Genomic DNA, 18,964 nt, shown 5'->3' with positions numbered 1-18,964 from the left:
CAACAATGCAGACATAGATCTGGTAACACACACTGATTATTTCATCATTCTCATAAAGGTAAATGCTGTAACATATACAGAAGCAGGAGTTCTTAAAGAATTGTACAAGTGGTGCCAAAGAGTATAGTTATCAGCAGAATCCTGAAAAACTACATACACAAATAAAAACTATATCCAAGTGTTTACACGCGTTTGGGAAAATGTAACATAATTTCCATGTTAATATACAAAAAATGAAAACAGATGTAGAAAAGCAATGAACAACATAATATGCTGACTCATTGTGGAATGTCGTATGGCTCAATAAAGAAGATCATGAGCAATATTGCTAAAATAATAACCCAAAAGCTTGGGAGCACCACACAAATATTTATTGTTGAACAGTAACACCAATAACCAGCATACCATAGGATTTTGAAAAGAAGGAATTGGGGTAAGGGGGGAGGGTGGTACTGTTGATCATTCACTTATTGTCCACACCAGATATGGCAAAAAGCCAGTAGCAGAAGGGTATTTCTCCTGCAAAGACCCAAAAAAGAAGCACAATGAATGATAACTATGCAAAAATGAATGTCAGAAGTAGATTTTATAACATGTCCTGCATAGCACACATTCACCCTGCAATCAGTGATTGGTATGGATATCTTACACTAAAATTATGTTTTAATAGCCAGAATTGATTACCCAAGTACATTAGAGACAGTCAGTTCTGTGATTATTGCTAATAATTATTGTACAAATATTAATAATGTAGGCAGATAGTTGTAAAAGTAGCAGACATTGTAGTAGTAGTAGTAGTAGTATGACAACAATGACACAGTATGTTCATGAATTTTGATACGTACTCTCAACCATGCAGTGTATGGTGGTTTGTGGGGTACAGATGTAGATGAAGAAAGACAAGGCTCATTTCCTTCTCTACACTTGTCATATCCAAGCTTATTTGCTTTAGATGAATGGTGCAATGTACCATAACCTTCGTCAGTCTTCTGACTAGTTTGATGTGGCCCACCATGAATTCGTCTCCCATGTCAACCTCTTTATCTCAGAGTAGCTCTTTCACTCTATGTACTCAATTATTTTCCAGATGTATTACATTCTCTGTCTTTCCCCAACAGTTTTTTTCCGCTGTAACACCCTCATTGCCTATGTTAATCTGCTTTATATATCCTCCTTGCTTCATCTGACATACATTATTTTGCTTTCACAGTAACAGAACTCCTTCACTTTGTCTACTTAATGGACCCCAACTGCGATGTTAAGTTTATTACTAAGTTTATTTCTGCTACTCCCTATTACTTTTGTCTTTCCTTAGTTTACTCACAGTCCATATTCTGCAGTCAGTAGATTGTTCATTCCATTCAGTATACTCTGTAATTCTTCCTCTGTTTCAGTGCGGATAGCAATGTCAACAACACTGACATTCCTTCACTCTGGATTTTAATTCAACAGCAGTATGTTTCTTTTTTCTCTTTCATCACTGCCTCTTTGAGATGTAGAAGACTGCATCCTTGTCTTACACAATTTTTAATCCGAGCACTTTGTTCTTGATCTTCCATTTTTATTACTCCTTCCTGTTTATTATAGGTATACTTTTTACATCAGCCATCTCTCTCTACAGCTTACACACATTTTTCTGAGACTTTCTAATGTCTTGCATCATTTTACACTGTTGAACACTTTTTTTCCACTCTGAACAGTGCACAGGAAAAACATACACTTAAATCTTTCTATGCAACCTCTGATTTCTCTTATTTTATTATGATGGTAATTACTCCCTATGTAGGTGTGTGCCAACAAAATATTTTTACACTCTGAGGAGAAAGTTGGTGGTCAAAATTTCATGAGAAGGCCCTGCCACAATGAAAAATTCCTTTGTTTTTTGATTGTCACCCCAATTCGTGTATCATATCCATGGCACTCACTCCCCTATTTCATGATATACAAAAACGAGTTGCCCTTATGTGAACTTTCTTGATGTCCTTCATCAGTCATATCTGATTCAGGTCTCACACAGCACAGCAGTACTTCAGAAGAGGGCAGACTAGTGTAGTGTAAATCTCTTTCCAACACTGTTGCATTTTCTATCAAAAAATCGCAATCTTTGGTTTGCTTTACCCACAACATTATCTACATGATTGTTCCAATTAAAGTTATTTGTAAATACAATCCTATCTATGCAGTTGAATTTATAGGCTTTAGATAAGTGTGATTTATGATGTAGCTGAAATTTGGTGGATTCCTTTTAGTACTCATTTGGATGACTTCACATGTTTTAGTATTTAGAGTGAATTGCCACTTTTTGCACCATACAGATATCTTACCTAAATCATTTTGCAATTGATTTTGATCATCTGCTAACTTTATAAGATGGTAAATCACAGCATCATCTGTAAACAATCTAAGATGGCTACTCAGATTGTCTCTTAAATTATTTATATAGAACAGGAATAACAGAACTTCGGAAATAACTGATATTAGCTCTGTTTTAAACTTTTCATCAGTTACTACAAACTGTGACCTTTTTGACAGTCACACAAGTGAGCCAGTACTCCATAGATACACAATTTGATTAGAAGTCACTTGCGAGGAACTGTTTCAAAAGCCTTCTGCAAATCTAAAAATATGAAATCAGGTTTACATACCCATGAACAACACCCATTACTTCATGAGAATAAAGAGCTAGTTGTGCTTCAAAAGAATGATATTTTCTGAATCCTTGCTGGCAGTTTGTAAATAATTTTTTTCTTCAAGATAACTCATAATGTTCAAATACAGTACATGCACCAAAACCCTACTGCAAATTGATGTTAGTGAAATGGATCTGTAATTCAGTGGATTGCTCCTATTTTCTTTCTTGAGTACTGGTGTGACTTGTACAACTTTCTAGTCTTTAGGTATGGATCTTTTGCCAACTGAGTGATTGCGTATGATTGCTAAATATGGAACTATTGTATCAGCATATTCTGAAAGGAACATGACTGGTATAAAATCTGGACCAGTGGCCTTGCCTTTATTAAGTGATTTAAGCTGCTTTGCTACACTGAGGATATCTACTTCTAAGTTACTCATGGTGGCAGTTGTTCTTGATTAAAAGTCTAGAATATTTACTTCATCTTCTCTGGTGAAGGAATTTCAGAAAATTGTATTTAATTACTTTGCATTAGTGGTACTGTAATCAGTAACATCATCACTGGTATCGCACAGAGAAGATATTGATTGTGTCCTTCTGCTGGTGTACTTTACATACAACCACGATCTCTTAGGATTTTCTACCAGATTTCAAGATGGAGTTTCACTGTGGAAAGTATTAAAAGCGCTTCACTTTGAATTCTGTACTAATTTCAAGTTTCTGCAAAACTTAGTCAATCTTGGGGTTTGCGTTCTTTTAAATTTGGCATGCTTTTATTGTTGCTTCTGCAACAAAGTTCTCAGCTGTTTTGTGAACTATGGGAGATCAGTATGATTTCTTATTAATTTGTTTGTTATATGCCTCTCAATTGCTGTTGATACTATTTATTTGAATTTAAACCACATCTAGTCTATGCTTACATACTAACATTGGAATGAGTGGAGACTCTCTTAGGAAGACATCAAGTGGATTTTTATTTGCCTTTTTAAGTATGGTAGGTGGATTTTGCATTTATTTTTGGTGGCTTTGGATGTCACAGTATTTAGTCTTGCTGCAACAACCTTGTGGCCACTGATCGCTGTGTCCATCATGATGTTCCCTATTTGCTCAGGACTATTTGTTGCCAATAGGTCAAGTATATTTTTGCAGCCATTTACACTTCAAGTGGGCTCCTGAACTAACTGTTCAAAATAATTTTCTGAGAACACATCCAGAGCGGTTTCATGTGACATTTTATGTTTACCACTGATGTTAAACATGTATTTTTCACCAAAATCTGTAGGGCACATTGAAGTCAGCACCAACTGTAATTGTATGAATTGTGTATCTATTTCAAATGAGATTTTGTTTAAAACTATTCAGCAGCTGTATTGTCTGAGTCTGGCGTCAGTAAATTGGACCAGTTATAAATTTGATGCAGTTGTCAGGTACAACTTCTGCACATATTAACTCACAATAACTGTCTACTTCAATTTCACTACAAGGTAAACTACTCCTGACAGCATAAACACTCCATCACTAACTGTATTTAATTCATACTTTATGAACACAGTTGAGATCAAAACAAATTGCAAAATGATTTAGTAAAGATAACAATATGGTAAGAAAATTGGTAGTTGACCCTAAATAATGAAAAGTGTGAGGTTATTCAGATGAGTGCTAAAAAGAAACCATTAAAATTCGGTTACATGATAAATCAGTCAAATATAAACACCATAAATTCAGCTGAATACCTAGGAATTACAATTACAAACAACTTAAATTTGAAGGAACACATAGAAACTGTTGTGGGGAAGGCAAAGGCATTTTATTGGTAGGACACTTAGAAAATGTAACAGATCTGCTTGTGAATCCTCTCTTAGAATACTGCTGCATGGTGTGGGATCCTTAGAATCCTGAGAATTTTTGCACTTCCTTCTTTCATCTATCAGTTAAAGTATTTCTTTTGTTACCTCAGGTTTCTTCATAATTACTGTCCTTATACTTATATTTGTTAGTCCAATTCCTGAGCTTGCTCTTTTTACAGATGTTCATTCCTCTTCAACAGGACTCCCTAATGAGGTATTCATCACTGCATCATCTACAGCTCAGGAGAACTTCTAGCACACATCCTCAATTCCCCAGAACATCTCCCCATGTTGATTTTTCCTGAAGCTTCTCTTAAGATTCAGACTTCTCTCCAACATTGCTAAATTGTGGCCTGAATCTATCTACTCCAGGGAGCACTTTACAATCCAACATCTGATATTAGAATCTCTATCTAGCCATGATGTAATCCAGATGGTATCTTCCTGTGTTTCTAATCCTTTTCCAAATGTGGCTTCTGCTCTCGTGAGTTTTGAATGGCATATTCACTATTACAAAAAATGGTTGACATGTCTCTGAGCACTATGGGACTTAACATCTGAGGTCATCAGTCCCCTAGAACTTAGAACTACTTAAATCTAACTAACCTAAGGACATCACACACATCCATGCCCTAGGCAGGATTCGAACCTGCGACCATAGCAGTCACACAGTTCCAGACTGAAGTGCCTAGAACCACTCAGCCACCCTGGCCGGCTTCACTATTACCAACTGAAGTTTACTGCCAACTTTTTTTAGTCTCTCTTCTCTCTCATTCATACTACTGAGCCCATATTCACCCAATTACATCACCTGCTATCCTTTTCCTTGCAGCAGCATTCCAATCCTCCATGATCATTAGATCATCATCATTATCATGACATTTATCCATTCAATACCCTCCTATTCTCTCTTTAGCTTTTCATCTTTTGCTTGTTGCATCAGCATGTCACATGTACTGTTGTTGTTGCTATTGTTTCGCTGCTAGTTCTGGTGAAAATAATCCTATCATTCAGCTGTTCAAAGTAACTCACTCTCTGCCTTTCCTTCCTACTCTGAACTATATCTGTATTGAATCTTTGCATCTCCCTTTTCAAATTTTGTAGCTTCCCTACCATATTCAACTTCTGCTAATGGAGAGACCATCATGACTCTTCTTCCCTTAAAGGCCATATGTCTTCTGGATACACATTCTTCCCTTAGAGGCCATATCTTCTGGATACACTCTAAGCCTCTTTAATGCAGTGGTTTCTATTGTCTTCTGCATTGTCATTCCATTTATTATTGGTGATTTATCTGCATTTTGTGGCAGGTTCTCAGATTAATGGCATGAGGATGACCTGAACCAGTATCCACAACTCTGTTATTAATTCAAAATTTAAGTTGTGGTTGGTATCAAACCTGTGACTTTGATTACTAATCAAAGGTGCTACCCCTTATCTTTTCGCACAATTTACCCAGTTGACTGGAATATCAAATTTGCAAGCAGTGCTGCTCCAAAAGAAATGTTTATACCTGCTTTAGGAACCTTCAGAAGGATTCAACCTCTCAGTGACCTTCTCCTGTCATTCCAAACTCACAAATACTTGCAGTAATGAAGTATGGATGTACACTGTAGATGGGATTATGTGCTTTAGACTCTCTAACAGCAGGCTGTGGGTTCTTTCCACAGTAAGTCTCTCTTTCACAGAATATGCACTAAAATGAACATCCCTTATAGACTAAAATTAGGGAATGGGATCCAAAGCTGGAATTCAGGCTTTCACAGTTTCTGGGGCATATAAGGAGATAGAAGAGCACAAAGCACATTTAAATTCTGATGCAATATACAATTTTAATGTATTAAAAATAATTAATTCAGCACATAGTCCATGGCATTCTTTCTGCTACATTGGAACATCAATCCATTGAAAATGTGATCAGAAGAGTGTTTAAAGATTTTCAGATAAAATGCAAGAATATAAAAGAGATTGGTTCACATGCTGCTGGGAGTACATTTCCTCCCCCTTTTCATGGTTAAGAATTTATAGTGCATTACAGGAACTGAAATATGTAAAATCACTGGGTAAAGATACTTCATTGAGAGGAGTAATGCATAATAAAAAGGAATTTGCAGTGATTTTCAATTATTTCTGCCCAGCAAAACAAATTGAAATGAAAACTGCTTTGCGATGAATTCATAGCTACCCTGATGTCAAATTTATAGGAGACATCTCTCGGGTACAATATGCCCACTTTTGTGTTGAACAGCTGCTATCAGTCCAAAAGTCAAAATCTCAATTTGTCTTTTCCACGTTGCCAACACCTTTCATTGTTATTATTCCCAAATACGTTTATATCTTGCCTTGTATGAACCATACTTAGTCAATAACATCTCACAACATTGCATCCAACCGGCACATATACCTACTAACAGGTTCTATTCAATGGTATCACAATTAACTTATTGTTGTTGGTACCACTAACCCATTTTCTGAACCTATTCTGGCAGTCATTAGGGTTTAACATCCCATTGACATTGAGGTCATTTGAGTCTATTAATTATGACTGAATGATTGTATGTTCACTAATAGATACATACACAGCAATTCTGAAGCCATTTTGTGTGCAAGTTTTGCATCACATAACATTACTGGGCAGATGGGATGATTTTCTCCAGCAATTCTGAATCCTGCTTTAACCATAGCACATCGGAATCTTTCTGTGTTTTTGAGTACACGTGATATAAAACATCCATCATTAATAACTAGATCAAGCGCCTGAAACAGAAAAAAAGAAAAGAATAAATCTGTTAGTATCCAATACTCACGGAAATGCTGTAAACACACATAAGTAAATGTTTCCGAACAGCGGCTTAAAAGAAGAATGTCATTATTGCAGCAATATATAGACTTACTTTTATTTAATGGCTTACTAGCTTAGTGCCTGCTCCTTCTGTTATACAGACTACATGATCTGCACATATATATTTTTCTGTAAGCAAAATTTTTATGTTCCGAATTTGCAACACCTTCTAAACTCTTCACACTAATTAAGGCCATGGAAGCATCGTCTTTTCCAAATGTACTTCTGACGAAAAAGTGATTATGGTAGCTTAAGTTCAAGGTTTTTGTTATTCATGCCTTTTGTGTTTCTGTTGTGATATTTCCATAGAAAGTTTCATCTGCTACTACATATTTCTTTATATCTAACTGAGAAGAGAAATACCAGTTTACATAGATTTAGCTTTAAAATTTTTCTAATATAACAAAATTTTTCTTAAAAATTTTGATGTCCTATTTTCCCCCATTATGGGGGAAACACATATTGTTTTATTACTGATAGAGAAACCAGATATAAATTTTCATAGATTTAGCTTTGAAAATGCTTTCATGATAAAATAATTTCATAAAACTTTTCATCCCATACTTCAACCCTTTAGAGGACTGATTTTTCAAAAACACTGAAACCAATTTTTTGTGTTTCTAACAAGAGAAGTCAAATACTAGTTTCCATGAGGTAACTTTATAAATGTTTTAGAAGTTGTCTGATAACGTCTTATTTTCTAAACAAACTTTGACCCATTATTTGACTTCATTAGTGGTTAAATTCTTAAAAATGCTGAAATACATTTTTTTTATTTCTGCCTGAGAAACCAAATACCAATTTTTGTAGTTCTAATTTAAAAATTTCTTAGTGATGTTATATTTTCAAAAAGCCTTTTATCCAATATTTCACCACTACAGGAGTGGAATTTTGAATGATCTCTTCTTCAATGATGCCTACAGTATAAGATCCACACACTCCCCAAAGTTCGAGTTTCTATTCTCAGCAGTTTTGGCTGGGCAATGATGAGCCAGTGAATCAGTCTGGCCCCATTTCACACCACTTGGGTATTGATTTTGCAAAAACAGTGAAACACATGTTTTTTTATTTGTAACTAAGAAGCCAATACCAATTTTTATGGATTTAGCTTTAAAAAAGCTAGCATAATGAAATATTTCCATAAAAAGTTTATCACCTGCTAGTAGGTGCTGAATTTCCGGAAGACAATTAAATGTGTATTTTTTTAATTTCTAACCAAGAGCTCAAATACAAATTTTCATTGATGTAGCTTTAAAATACTTAATTAGTTCTTTAAAAATGATTTATTTTTTAAAAAAATTCACCCATTATTTCACCTCCACAGGGGTGCAGCTGTTGTCCCATACCATATTGGAGGCATGTACTGCTGCTGCGAGTGGTCATTTTGAACAGAGCCTGTTATGGTCAATTGTCTTGTTACTTGTCAGGATTGACATGACTAGTGTACGCACTTACATTGTTCTTTAGTGTGTGCTACCACAGGTATTGCACAAGTATTGATGTGGGAACTTTTCAAAATACGATATCTCATAAATAACTCACACTAGGATCCTGCAAGTAACACTACTGAGATTCTAATTTACCCCACTTTTAGTTTGTGAATGGCATTGTTCCATTTAAAAAAACTATATTTGCACAAAAAATATGCATTCCAAGTATTATTACAATCTGTTGGTTGGCTTACAATATGAGCCCCTGACTACCAACCCATTCTATGAAAACCGGAGATCAATAACACTTTCCACTTCTGCAATATTTGTGATGCAGGTTTTAGGTGATTCACCTCATACATATAGACAAGGTTATAGAAAATGCAAACAATTTTTTTACTTAGCTTTTCTGAATTGTGTGGGCAGGAACGGCCCCTAGAAAACATTTTCAGTCCTGCAGTCCTGACCTACGTCTTTGCTAGTGACTGTCCCATAACCACTTCTGCCCCTTTCACCTCCCAATATGTACCATTAATATACACTTACATTTTATTCTTCATGGTCTCTCTCTTTCTCTGTTACATCTCACCCTTCCAACCCCAACTGCAACGTCCTCTGCCTGCACCAAAATCCTACCACATTCTCTTGCAGCCTCTCCCTTCCAGGTATCACGTTCCTCCTCCCCAACCCTTTCCTATCCCTCTTCCCTGCCCCTTTAACTCACTTCAGCCCTCAACTCAGATGGGCTGCACCACTGGAACAATCCAGTGGGCTAAGACAAGGTTGAAGGGTGAGAGAATGTGACTGTTTGTGTGTGTGGGTTTCTTTGTTAGCTGAAGAAACTTTTTACCTGAATCCTCAGCAATGTTTTCATATTGTTCATGTGCCTGTAGCTTGCTCAGTGACTCAAGTGTTTACTGTTACTCATTCCATTATTTGTATTCCACACAGGACTTTTAAGTCTACAGTTTTTTTTCTAATGTATCTCCTTTCTTGTTTCCATTTTGAGGAATTATATTCCTGTATAAACATTTGGTAAGCAGTTTTAATATTTCTTTTCCTCTACATCTGACCATTTCCATTCAAACACTATCAACTCCTCGCATCTTCGTTTTGCTCATACCTTGAATGGTTTTATATACCTCTCCTGGCATCTCTTCCAGAATACCTTTATTTTCACTACCAGTATTTCTGTATCATCAAATGCTTCTAACATTTCCACTCTGTTGTTAGTTACTGTGCCACCTCCCACCGTAAGTGGTGGAATGTTATATGTGCCAAACATGTTCCTCTTCTGATTTTCAGGTTATTATTGTTTCCAGTCGTTTCCCTTACTAAATTTTCAGTTTCTCTTGTCATATTCTCTGGAAGACAGTTCTGAACAGTTTTATTTAGTTCTGAATATTCTATTACATTCTTATTATCAACTGTTTGAAACTTTCACCTTTTTCTTAGTAGCTGTCTTCTTCCAGTTTACATGTTCTTTACCTTTACTTCCATCATAGTTAGATAATATTTTGATTTTTTGAATTAAGTACCTTTTTAAAGGATTTCTCCCTATGTCAGTGCATGTAGGATCTTCATTTTTTGAGACAGTAAACTCAAGGCTTATTCAGCCTCGTTTAACTCATTGTTTTTAATATATTCTGAAAATCAAAATTTGATTAGTTTCTCCCTCTCTATTTTGTATCTATTTTTAGTTTTATTTATTTATCACATATAATTTGGAAACTTAGAATAGTTTTATTCCCATATAACATGTACCTTTACAGATACAAACTTGTATTGGCTGGGAGTGCATGCAGTTTACATTTAGTGTTGCAGTTCTCTCTGACAGAACAACCACCATAGTGGATTAGTGTTGTTTGTGTTTAATGTTGTAACCGTGGCTGGTAAGGTATATAAAGGGCACAAACAGTATCAAATGTGGAGTGATCACTGTGAAGGGCTTGGCGATGCCATTTACTTATGTGAGTGTGTGTCATTAGCACCGTACAAGTTTGAAAGTGGCTTCATCATGGATCTCCATTTGGGTGGAGGTGAAATTGTGCAAAATCCAGAATCCAGATTTGTGGGGTATTTGGATATGTCAGTGGCCCAACATTGGACTGCAAGAGGACATGAGGACAGGTATAATTGTCATAAACGTTTGGGCTTACCACTTCTGACCACCATAAGGGAGGATCAATGTAATGTTTATTGCAACATCGGCCTTGGGCTGTTAGCTGCAATGTGGTGACATGGTGGTCAAAATAACATGTTTGCAGAAGGACTGCAAGATGGGCTAGTGAAACACCACACTATGCAGTGGTAATAGCTATAGTAAGTGGGTTGATGTCATCATACTACAGCAAGACTCTTGTTATGGGCTACATGAGAAGCTGCCAGGTTTTGATGTAACAAGTGGGTGTCAGAGGTGAATAAATGGACAGTGGTAGTTCTTTGGACTCCAGCAGCAGCACCATGACACCAGGGGTATACTGGGTGATGAGATGACTGGGCATCAGCAGTAGCAGCCATGAGTTTGAATCCAGTTAGAGCCTGTCACTTCAAGCACTGAATTACTTGTGGGTCTTGGTGCCACAGTACCACTGACCTCTCAGCTGCACTAGCTACTGCCACCAGAGAGTTCCTTGTAAGACTTGATGCCTCAGCACAAGGTACCATCCAACTTCTGCGAAAAGGGCAGCAAGTTGCGTTCCACAAGAATAAGCCATTTGTTGGTGGAACATCATTGCAGCACAACACACAGTGACACTGGTGCCATGGCTGTAAGCTACTGAGGCTGCCAGCAGCTACTGAGGCTGCCAGCTGCACTCCAGTCTGTTGGCAGCATCACGTGCGAGCCTATGTGAGCATCCCCTCTATCCCGTCGCTTGGATGGAAGCAGCCAGACATGAGCCAATACCAGCTAGGGTCAACAGACTGAGGCCCACTGAGCTAATGATGCTGTGTGTAATTAAGGTTGAATAAATGCCTTTTTTTTGGGTCAGCATTCTTTCTCCTAACCCGTTGTCACCACCACTCACCTTACTAAGGGTCAACTGTACTCAAAAACAGAAATGGCTACGTTTGGAGTGGTGGCATGGATGGGAAGTATGGGCTGCTGGTGAGTGACATTGCACTGTGTTCGACAATGAATTGTGGTCCTGCACTGTCCATGAAGACCATCATCAGCAAGTATGGTGGTGAAGTGGAGAAAGGTTGCATTCATCCAACATTTTGAAGAGCCACAGTAGTATTACTCCTGGCATCATGGTGTGGGGACCCATTGGGTATGAGTTCAAGTCATAGCTCATGTTGATTGAGGGAACTCTGATGACACAATGGCACATCATGGACATCCTGCATTCTCATGTGTTATCACTCATGTGAAAATATAGTGGTGCCAGGTTTCAACAGGACAATGCTCAATCGCATATGAAACGTATGTCTATGAATTTCCTGCATGATGTTGAGGTGCAGCAACAGCTAACTAGATACCTAGATCTACTCCTGATAGAATGTGTGTTGGACTAGTTCAGATGTCAACTCTGTCCCAGTGTCAGTACTCTGGATATCAGGGACCAGTTACAACACTGTGGGTCAACTCACCTTAGGAGAGGAGACAGCAGATTTATAACATCCACCCTAACTGAATCTGTGCATACATCCATGTCAGAGGGGTTGTAATGTCATAGTGATAAGCGAGCTTATACAGACAAGTTCTTTATAAATTTGACTGAATATTGTAATCACTAAAATAACACCACACTTATTAAAAAACTAAAAACCCACCCTGATTGCAAAAAAAGCACCTAGCATTAAGTGTTAACCCAGGTTTCGGCATAGATAACTACACCTTCTTCAGAACAACAATAAAACCCACAAGTTTTTTTGTTGTTATGTAGAAGGTGTAGTTATCTACGCCGAAACCTGGGTTAACACTGAACACTAGGTGCTTTTTTTGCAATCGAGGCAGGTTTTTAGTTTTTTAATATATTAACCAACGATTGCCGATGCACTGCGATGTTGAAGGTTTTTAACATCACATTCCTTGTCAACCCATGAAATTTGATTTTGTTTCCTCTTTCCCTTGTAGGTGTTTCACATTCTGTCAGGCAGTGTACATTAGTGTGCCTAGAGTAGACATGCACATTAGTGGTAGAACTTTTAGTGTTTTAAACAGTGGATTACATGACTGTCTAGCTCTGCTCCATGTAATAATCCAAATGGTTTTAGTTTGGATTGTGAAGTTCACCAGAGCTGCTGGGGAATTTTGCCAGAATATATTCCAAGTGTGCAATAAAATAGGCACACATTAGTGACTGCTCATTTAGGCATTCCTCTAGAGCCCTTATGAAGATAACATACTGTACTAGCTTGGCATTAATGTTTTCAATTTTAGATTACTTTATATCCAAATGGCAAGAAATTTTGTTGCCTCTTCATTCAGAGTGGAGTCTTGGTTGATGGTGGTCTCTGGATAATGCAAGACTTCGATTTGACAGTTACTGAAATTTAATGAAATTTCCTGTTGTTTAATATCAGCTGATTTAAAAACTGTTGACAATTTACTAAGTTATTTTTTAACATGTCTGGTATCTTCTTTTCTTCACTCAACATTCTCTTCTTCACTTAATTCTTCCAATTTTCTGGCAATATTAAATTTTATTTTACCCCATTCTTCAGGCATCAAAGCTTTATGTAATTTTGCATAGGACACCCAATCACTCAAATCATAATCAGCCTCCTCCTTTCCTAACCATCCACAATTAAAATCTTTCAGGCTGTTAAGGATCTGTTTGAAGGGGATACTGATGAATGTTTTGGAGGAAGACCTAAAGATATTTGCATTATGCAAGAGGAAGTGGTTGCGAAAGCTAGAATTTTGTGTGTATGTATGTGTCTGTTTGTGTTTCTATTGACCTGCACTTTCGTATGGTAAGTCACATCATCTTTGTTTTTAAATATATATCAGCATGTCAGATAGATTTCTGTAAAATGTATCCATACATGCCCCAGGTGGCATTTACACACCAATAATTGCTATATTCTCTATACCCCATTTTAGATTTATTGCAGAAAATTCTGTGATTCTTTCTAGACAGAATGCACTTACATCAATAACTCTGAAATTAGTTGCTTTAATAGTGAAGATTGCTATGCCACCACCAGACTTGTTTTTCCTAATAAAGGCATAACAAAATTTCATGGAGAGTGGTTGACAAATGCTAATTAGGTCTTCATTGTACCAATGCTCAGTTATGATTAAAATAGCAAGTTTATCAATACATGTAATAATATCTAGATCATTGTGGTTGTTTTTAAAGACGACTGAAATTCTGGTGTATGAGATTAATTCTGAGTTTCTCCTGCTGAACTATTAAGGATGATTTAGGGCTACCAAATCATACAGCAGGCTTTACAAGTTTCCCAGGCTTGGTTGTGCAATTACGCGGCAACACACTCATTTTCTTTGCTTTGTGGAGAATTTCATCTAATTTCCTCAACAATTAATTTGCTTACAGTCTTTTTATCTCTTTTTTTACCATACCATACCATGAGAGATTTCTGACATTTACCAGGGGCACATTGCGAAACTTATTACATATTGTTTTAAGCCAAACATTTGTCTTGTGCACTTCCGAGTTCACTATAGACTGTTTCATTAGATTGTGTCTCTGTAGAATATTAACAATAATTACTTTAGTGTTAAACAACATACTGAGTGTCACTTTCATGTCCCTGATAGCATTATTTGCTTGATTTTGTGCTACATCATTTGTACCTCCCATGATTACGAGACATTCATGTAATGGAAAAGACTCCCTATTTTTCATATATGGCTTCACCAGAGCTGAGAGAGAATCCAGCTTGAATGTGAGTCACAGTTGTAAAGTCATACTGGATACTAGTGATGTTTTGCGCTATTCCATGCCCATGTCTATTCCAGCAGTTTTTTTTTTTTTTTTCAGTTTGGAATATTGATCTTTCTTTGCAACAATTTAAATTCTACATCTTCCGCTATTTTATGAGGCGTCTCATACCTGTTTTTAGTAATAATGGCCAGAGAGCTTTCTTTTGTTTTTGATTTAGGCCTACAGTTGTTGAGCAGGCACTGCTGATTAGTTGTGCTCGCTTTTTTATTTAGTAGAGAAACTTCAGCCTTTAGACACTGAATATCACTTATTCAGTATTCAACTAATGTTGAAAATTTGCACTTACAGTCACAATTTTTAGTGTCTGATATTTTACCTGTGTTTTTGAGGCAACACTGAATACAGTTGCAGCTTGTCATGAATTTGTGGCTTTCTTTCACTGATGGATAAATTTTAGCACATTGAAAATAGAAAGAATGTTTACATTCCATACAGCTGATGTCAGTTTTCAACACTTTTTTGCATTTTATATGCTTTTCATAATCTAAATCAGAGTTTTTATGAGGACTAAGGAATGTTGTACTTCTACTTGCTGCCATTTTACATCCTGAATCAAGGATGTTGGACATGTCTTGGTATACAATTTGAAAATAAGAAAAATCAAGTAATTCATGTATACAGATATTTACAATAACTACTGTCCATTGTCACTCCTTTCTCTATTTTTCTAAAATTTTTGAGGAGGTAATGTACTACAGGGTTGTTATCCACATGTGGAGTAATTAGGTACTTAGCCATTTAGTTCTTAAGAAGCATAAAGCGGAAAATTATCCTAGTTTGTTTGTGTAACGCAAAGAGAGAAACCACATCATTTGCATGGGAAAAAATTATAGTGGGTTTAATAATGCCCCACTACTGTTCATGCTTCATTTTAATGATATGACATTTAACTGAATTAGGAGACAGAATTAATTTTGATTACAGATAATTTAAGCATTGTTATGAAGCTCTGCAAAAAGTCGTCCACACAGAAATTAGTAAATGATTTTTTGTAAAAGTTACTGAATGGTTTTTCGTGAATGAACTACATTTTCTAAGTTCTGAAATGTGACAGATCAATTTTGATAAAGGATATATTACATGCCTCAAGCCTATATAACAATGAATGATGCTTGTGAAATTTGAAGAAAGTTTATTTTATTAGTAGCTAAGTTTTAGGTATCACGTTATGGAGGAATGGTTTTCGAGATGTGCAGGTGTTATGGAAGACAGGGGAACAACATATCTACAAGGTGGGACAGCAAATTAAGTGTCTGCACCTGCTGTGGGGCCACTTGTTACTTGATATTTGTGGGAGGAATGGTCTGCGATATGTGCAGATGTGATGAACGACATGGTCACATCACATCTACGATGTGGGCTACTATGTTAGTGTCTACAACTGCTATGAGGCTGCTTGTTACTTGAAGTCACAATTTGGAGGTGTTTTGCAGCCACAAAGAAAAGGATTGTCATGACAACAATGTAGTGGCATGCCAAGTAAAAATCTAATGTACTGTCAATTGTGTCTCATCTGAACTAAGATGATGTATGGATCAGCTTGACATAATAATATATTTTGAAGACTGTGAAAGATATTGTAAATGGAAGCAATGAGTTACTGTTTTGTTGTTGTTGTTGTATTCAGCCTGGAGATTGGTTTGATGCAGCTCTCCATACCAGTCTATCCTTTCATTCCTGAATAACCACTGCAACGAACATCCTTTTGTCCCTGCTTACAGTATATTTCAGAAAATATTGTATTCAATTATATCATTGCTTTGGATAACTGGAATCAACAACGGAAAAAACATTGGAGTGTACATGAGGTGTAGTTCAACATACCAATTTAATGTAAAAGAAACTAACATCATATAAAATAAGAAGAAAGAGTTTTTAATTTTAATGAAGGATTCAATAACTAACATTTTGATTGACTATAAAAACATGATCAAGAACTTGCTAGGCCAAGACTGGGCATGGCAACAGAAAAAACATTTGTTTGATGACATGGATTTCCTGTTTGGTATTGGAGGACTACAGTTGGGTCATTAGTTCCTGAAAATGCTACAGTTGTTATATGAAGGCAGTTCACCATCCAATGGCACTGGGAGATTGAGCAACATACACACCAATGGTGCTACACCTCATCATCTCATCAAATTGGCTTTGCATTGGCATCCCAGTGCACTGAGCTGCTTGATTTATCTGATGAGCCTTACTCTGCCCAAAACTTGGTTTCCTTAGTTCATTATGTGGTCAGACAAACAAAAGTTACTGGTGTTGTGTAGTGGCGTCAAAATGTGATACTGAATGCTGGTAACTGTTCTCAGTATGGAAGGTGGTTTACCAAAAATATTTAAAAAAATTAGAAGAGTTATCTAGTAGTATTAAAGTTGTTGAGGTTCTGTGGATATTGAGAACATGATAAATGAACTGGGAATGACTGGGAACAGCATGTAGGAACAAAGATTTAAACACAGTCAAAGATACATGTATATAGTTAACCACATATCAGTATCATTTAAATAGGTCTGACCATATTAACACCCCCACTTCAGAACATTTAAACGATTTTCTTAAAAAACCTAAACCCATACAGTCCAAAAAATCATAATGTTTTTCTTTTTCAATCCCTTTGTCATTATGTCAGCAGGCATACCAACTGTTTGTAAGTAAACAGTTTTTACAACTTTATTGGACACAGCTTCCCTTATAAAATGTCAAACATCAATGTGCTTTGACCTTTTATAATAGGAAGTACCTACAGATAAGGTCAGTGCACTCTGATTATCACTGAATAATGTGACATACTTATAGCTTATCAGTTCATGTAACAAGTCACTCAAATAAATAGCCTCCTGATGAGCTTCTGAAAGAGCCGTATATTCAGTTTCTGTGCTAGAAAGAGCAACAGTTTTTCACTTAACACTCTGCCATGACACTACAGACCCATATAGTTTGAAAATAAAACCAGTGTAGGATTCTCTGCCTAAAGGACAATTGGCCCAATCTGCATCTACATAAGCACATAATTCTGAATCTCCTTTCCTAAACTTTAGACCGTGATTCTTAGTTTCCTTCAGATATTTCAAAATTACCTTAGCACTTACCCCATTTTTTTCAGTATAAGAATTATTGAACTGGCTTAAATAGCTCACATGAAAGAGATGTCAGGTCTTGTAAGTACCAATAAATATGTTAAGCTATCAATTAGGGCTTGATAAAGTACACTACTGGCCATTAAAATTGCTACACCATGAAGATGACGTGCTATAGACATGAAATTTAACCAACAGGAAGAAGATGCTGTGATATGCAAATCATTAGCTTTTCAGAGCATTCACACAAGGTTGGTACCGGTGGCAACACCTACAATGTGCTGACATGAGGAATGTTTCCAACTGATTTCTCATACACAAACAGCAGCTGACTGGCATTGCCTGGTGAAACGTTGTTGTGATGCCTCGTGTAAGGAGGAGAAATGCGTACCATCACATTTCCGACTTTGATAAAGGTCAGATTGTAGCCTATAGCAATTGTGAGATTGCTGCTTGCATTAGTCAAGATCCAATGACTGTTAGCAGAATATGGAATCAGTGGGTTCAGGAGGGTAATAAGGCACACTGTGCTGGATCCCACCGGCCTCGTATCACTACCAGTTGAGATGACAGGCATCTTATCTGCATGGCTGTAACGGATTGTGCAGCCACTCTTGATCCCTGAGTCAACAGATGGGGGAGTTTGCAAGACAACAACCATCTGCACAAACAGTTCAATGACATTTGCAGCAGCATGGACTATCAGCTTGGAGACCTTGGCTGCGGTTACCCTTGACGCTGCATCACAGACAGGAGCACCTGCGATGGTGTACTCAACGACGAACCTGGGTGCATGATGGCAAAACGTCATTTTTTCACGTCATTTTTTCAGATGAATCCAGGTTCTGTTTACAGCATCGTGATGGTTGCATCCATGTTTGGCGACATCACGGTGAACGCCCATTGGAAGCATGTATTCATCATCTTCATACTGGCGTATCACCCGGCGTGATGGTATGGGATGCCATTGGTTATACATCTCGGTCACCTATTGTTCGCATTGACGGCACTTTGAACAGTGGATATTACATTTCATTCGATCCCTGCAAAACCCTACATTTCATAAGGATACTGCACGACTGCATTTTACAGGTCCTGTACAGGCCTTTCTGGATACAGAAAATGTTCATCTGCTGCCCTGGTCATCACATTCTCCAGATCTGTCAACAATTGAAAATGTCTGGTCAATGGTGGTCAAGCAACTGGCTCATC

General features: G+C 37.0%; 1 protein-coding gene across 1 annotated transcript in view; it reads right to left on the bottom strand.

Annotated features, from left to right (window-relative positions):
• The window catches only part of LOC124795950 (2-amino-3-ketobutyrate coenzyme A ligase, mitochondrial-like), a 130,163-nt gene that overhangs the window by 15,167 nt on the left and 96,032 nt on the right, over positions 1–18,964 (bottom strand). Inside the window, exon 14 of the mRNA XM_047260030.1 lies at positions 7,059–7,236. Coding sequence (XP_047115986.1) covers positions 7,059–7,236 — 178 coding nt within the window. The remainder of the gene's footprint in view (positions 1–7,058; positions 7,237–18,964) is intronic.

This window comes from Schistocerca piceifrons, chromosome 4 (genome assembly GCF_021461385.2).
Source record: "Schistocerca piceifrons isolate TAMUIC-IGC-003096 chromosome 4, iqSchPice1.1, whole genome shotgun sequence".
NCBI classification, from domain to species: domain Eukaryota; kingdom Metazoa; phylum Arthropoda; class Insecta; order Orthoptera; family Acrididae; genus Schistocerca; species Schistocerca piceifrons.
This window is presented reverse-complemented; position numbering and strand designations above follow the sequence as displayed.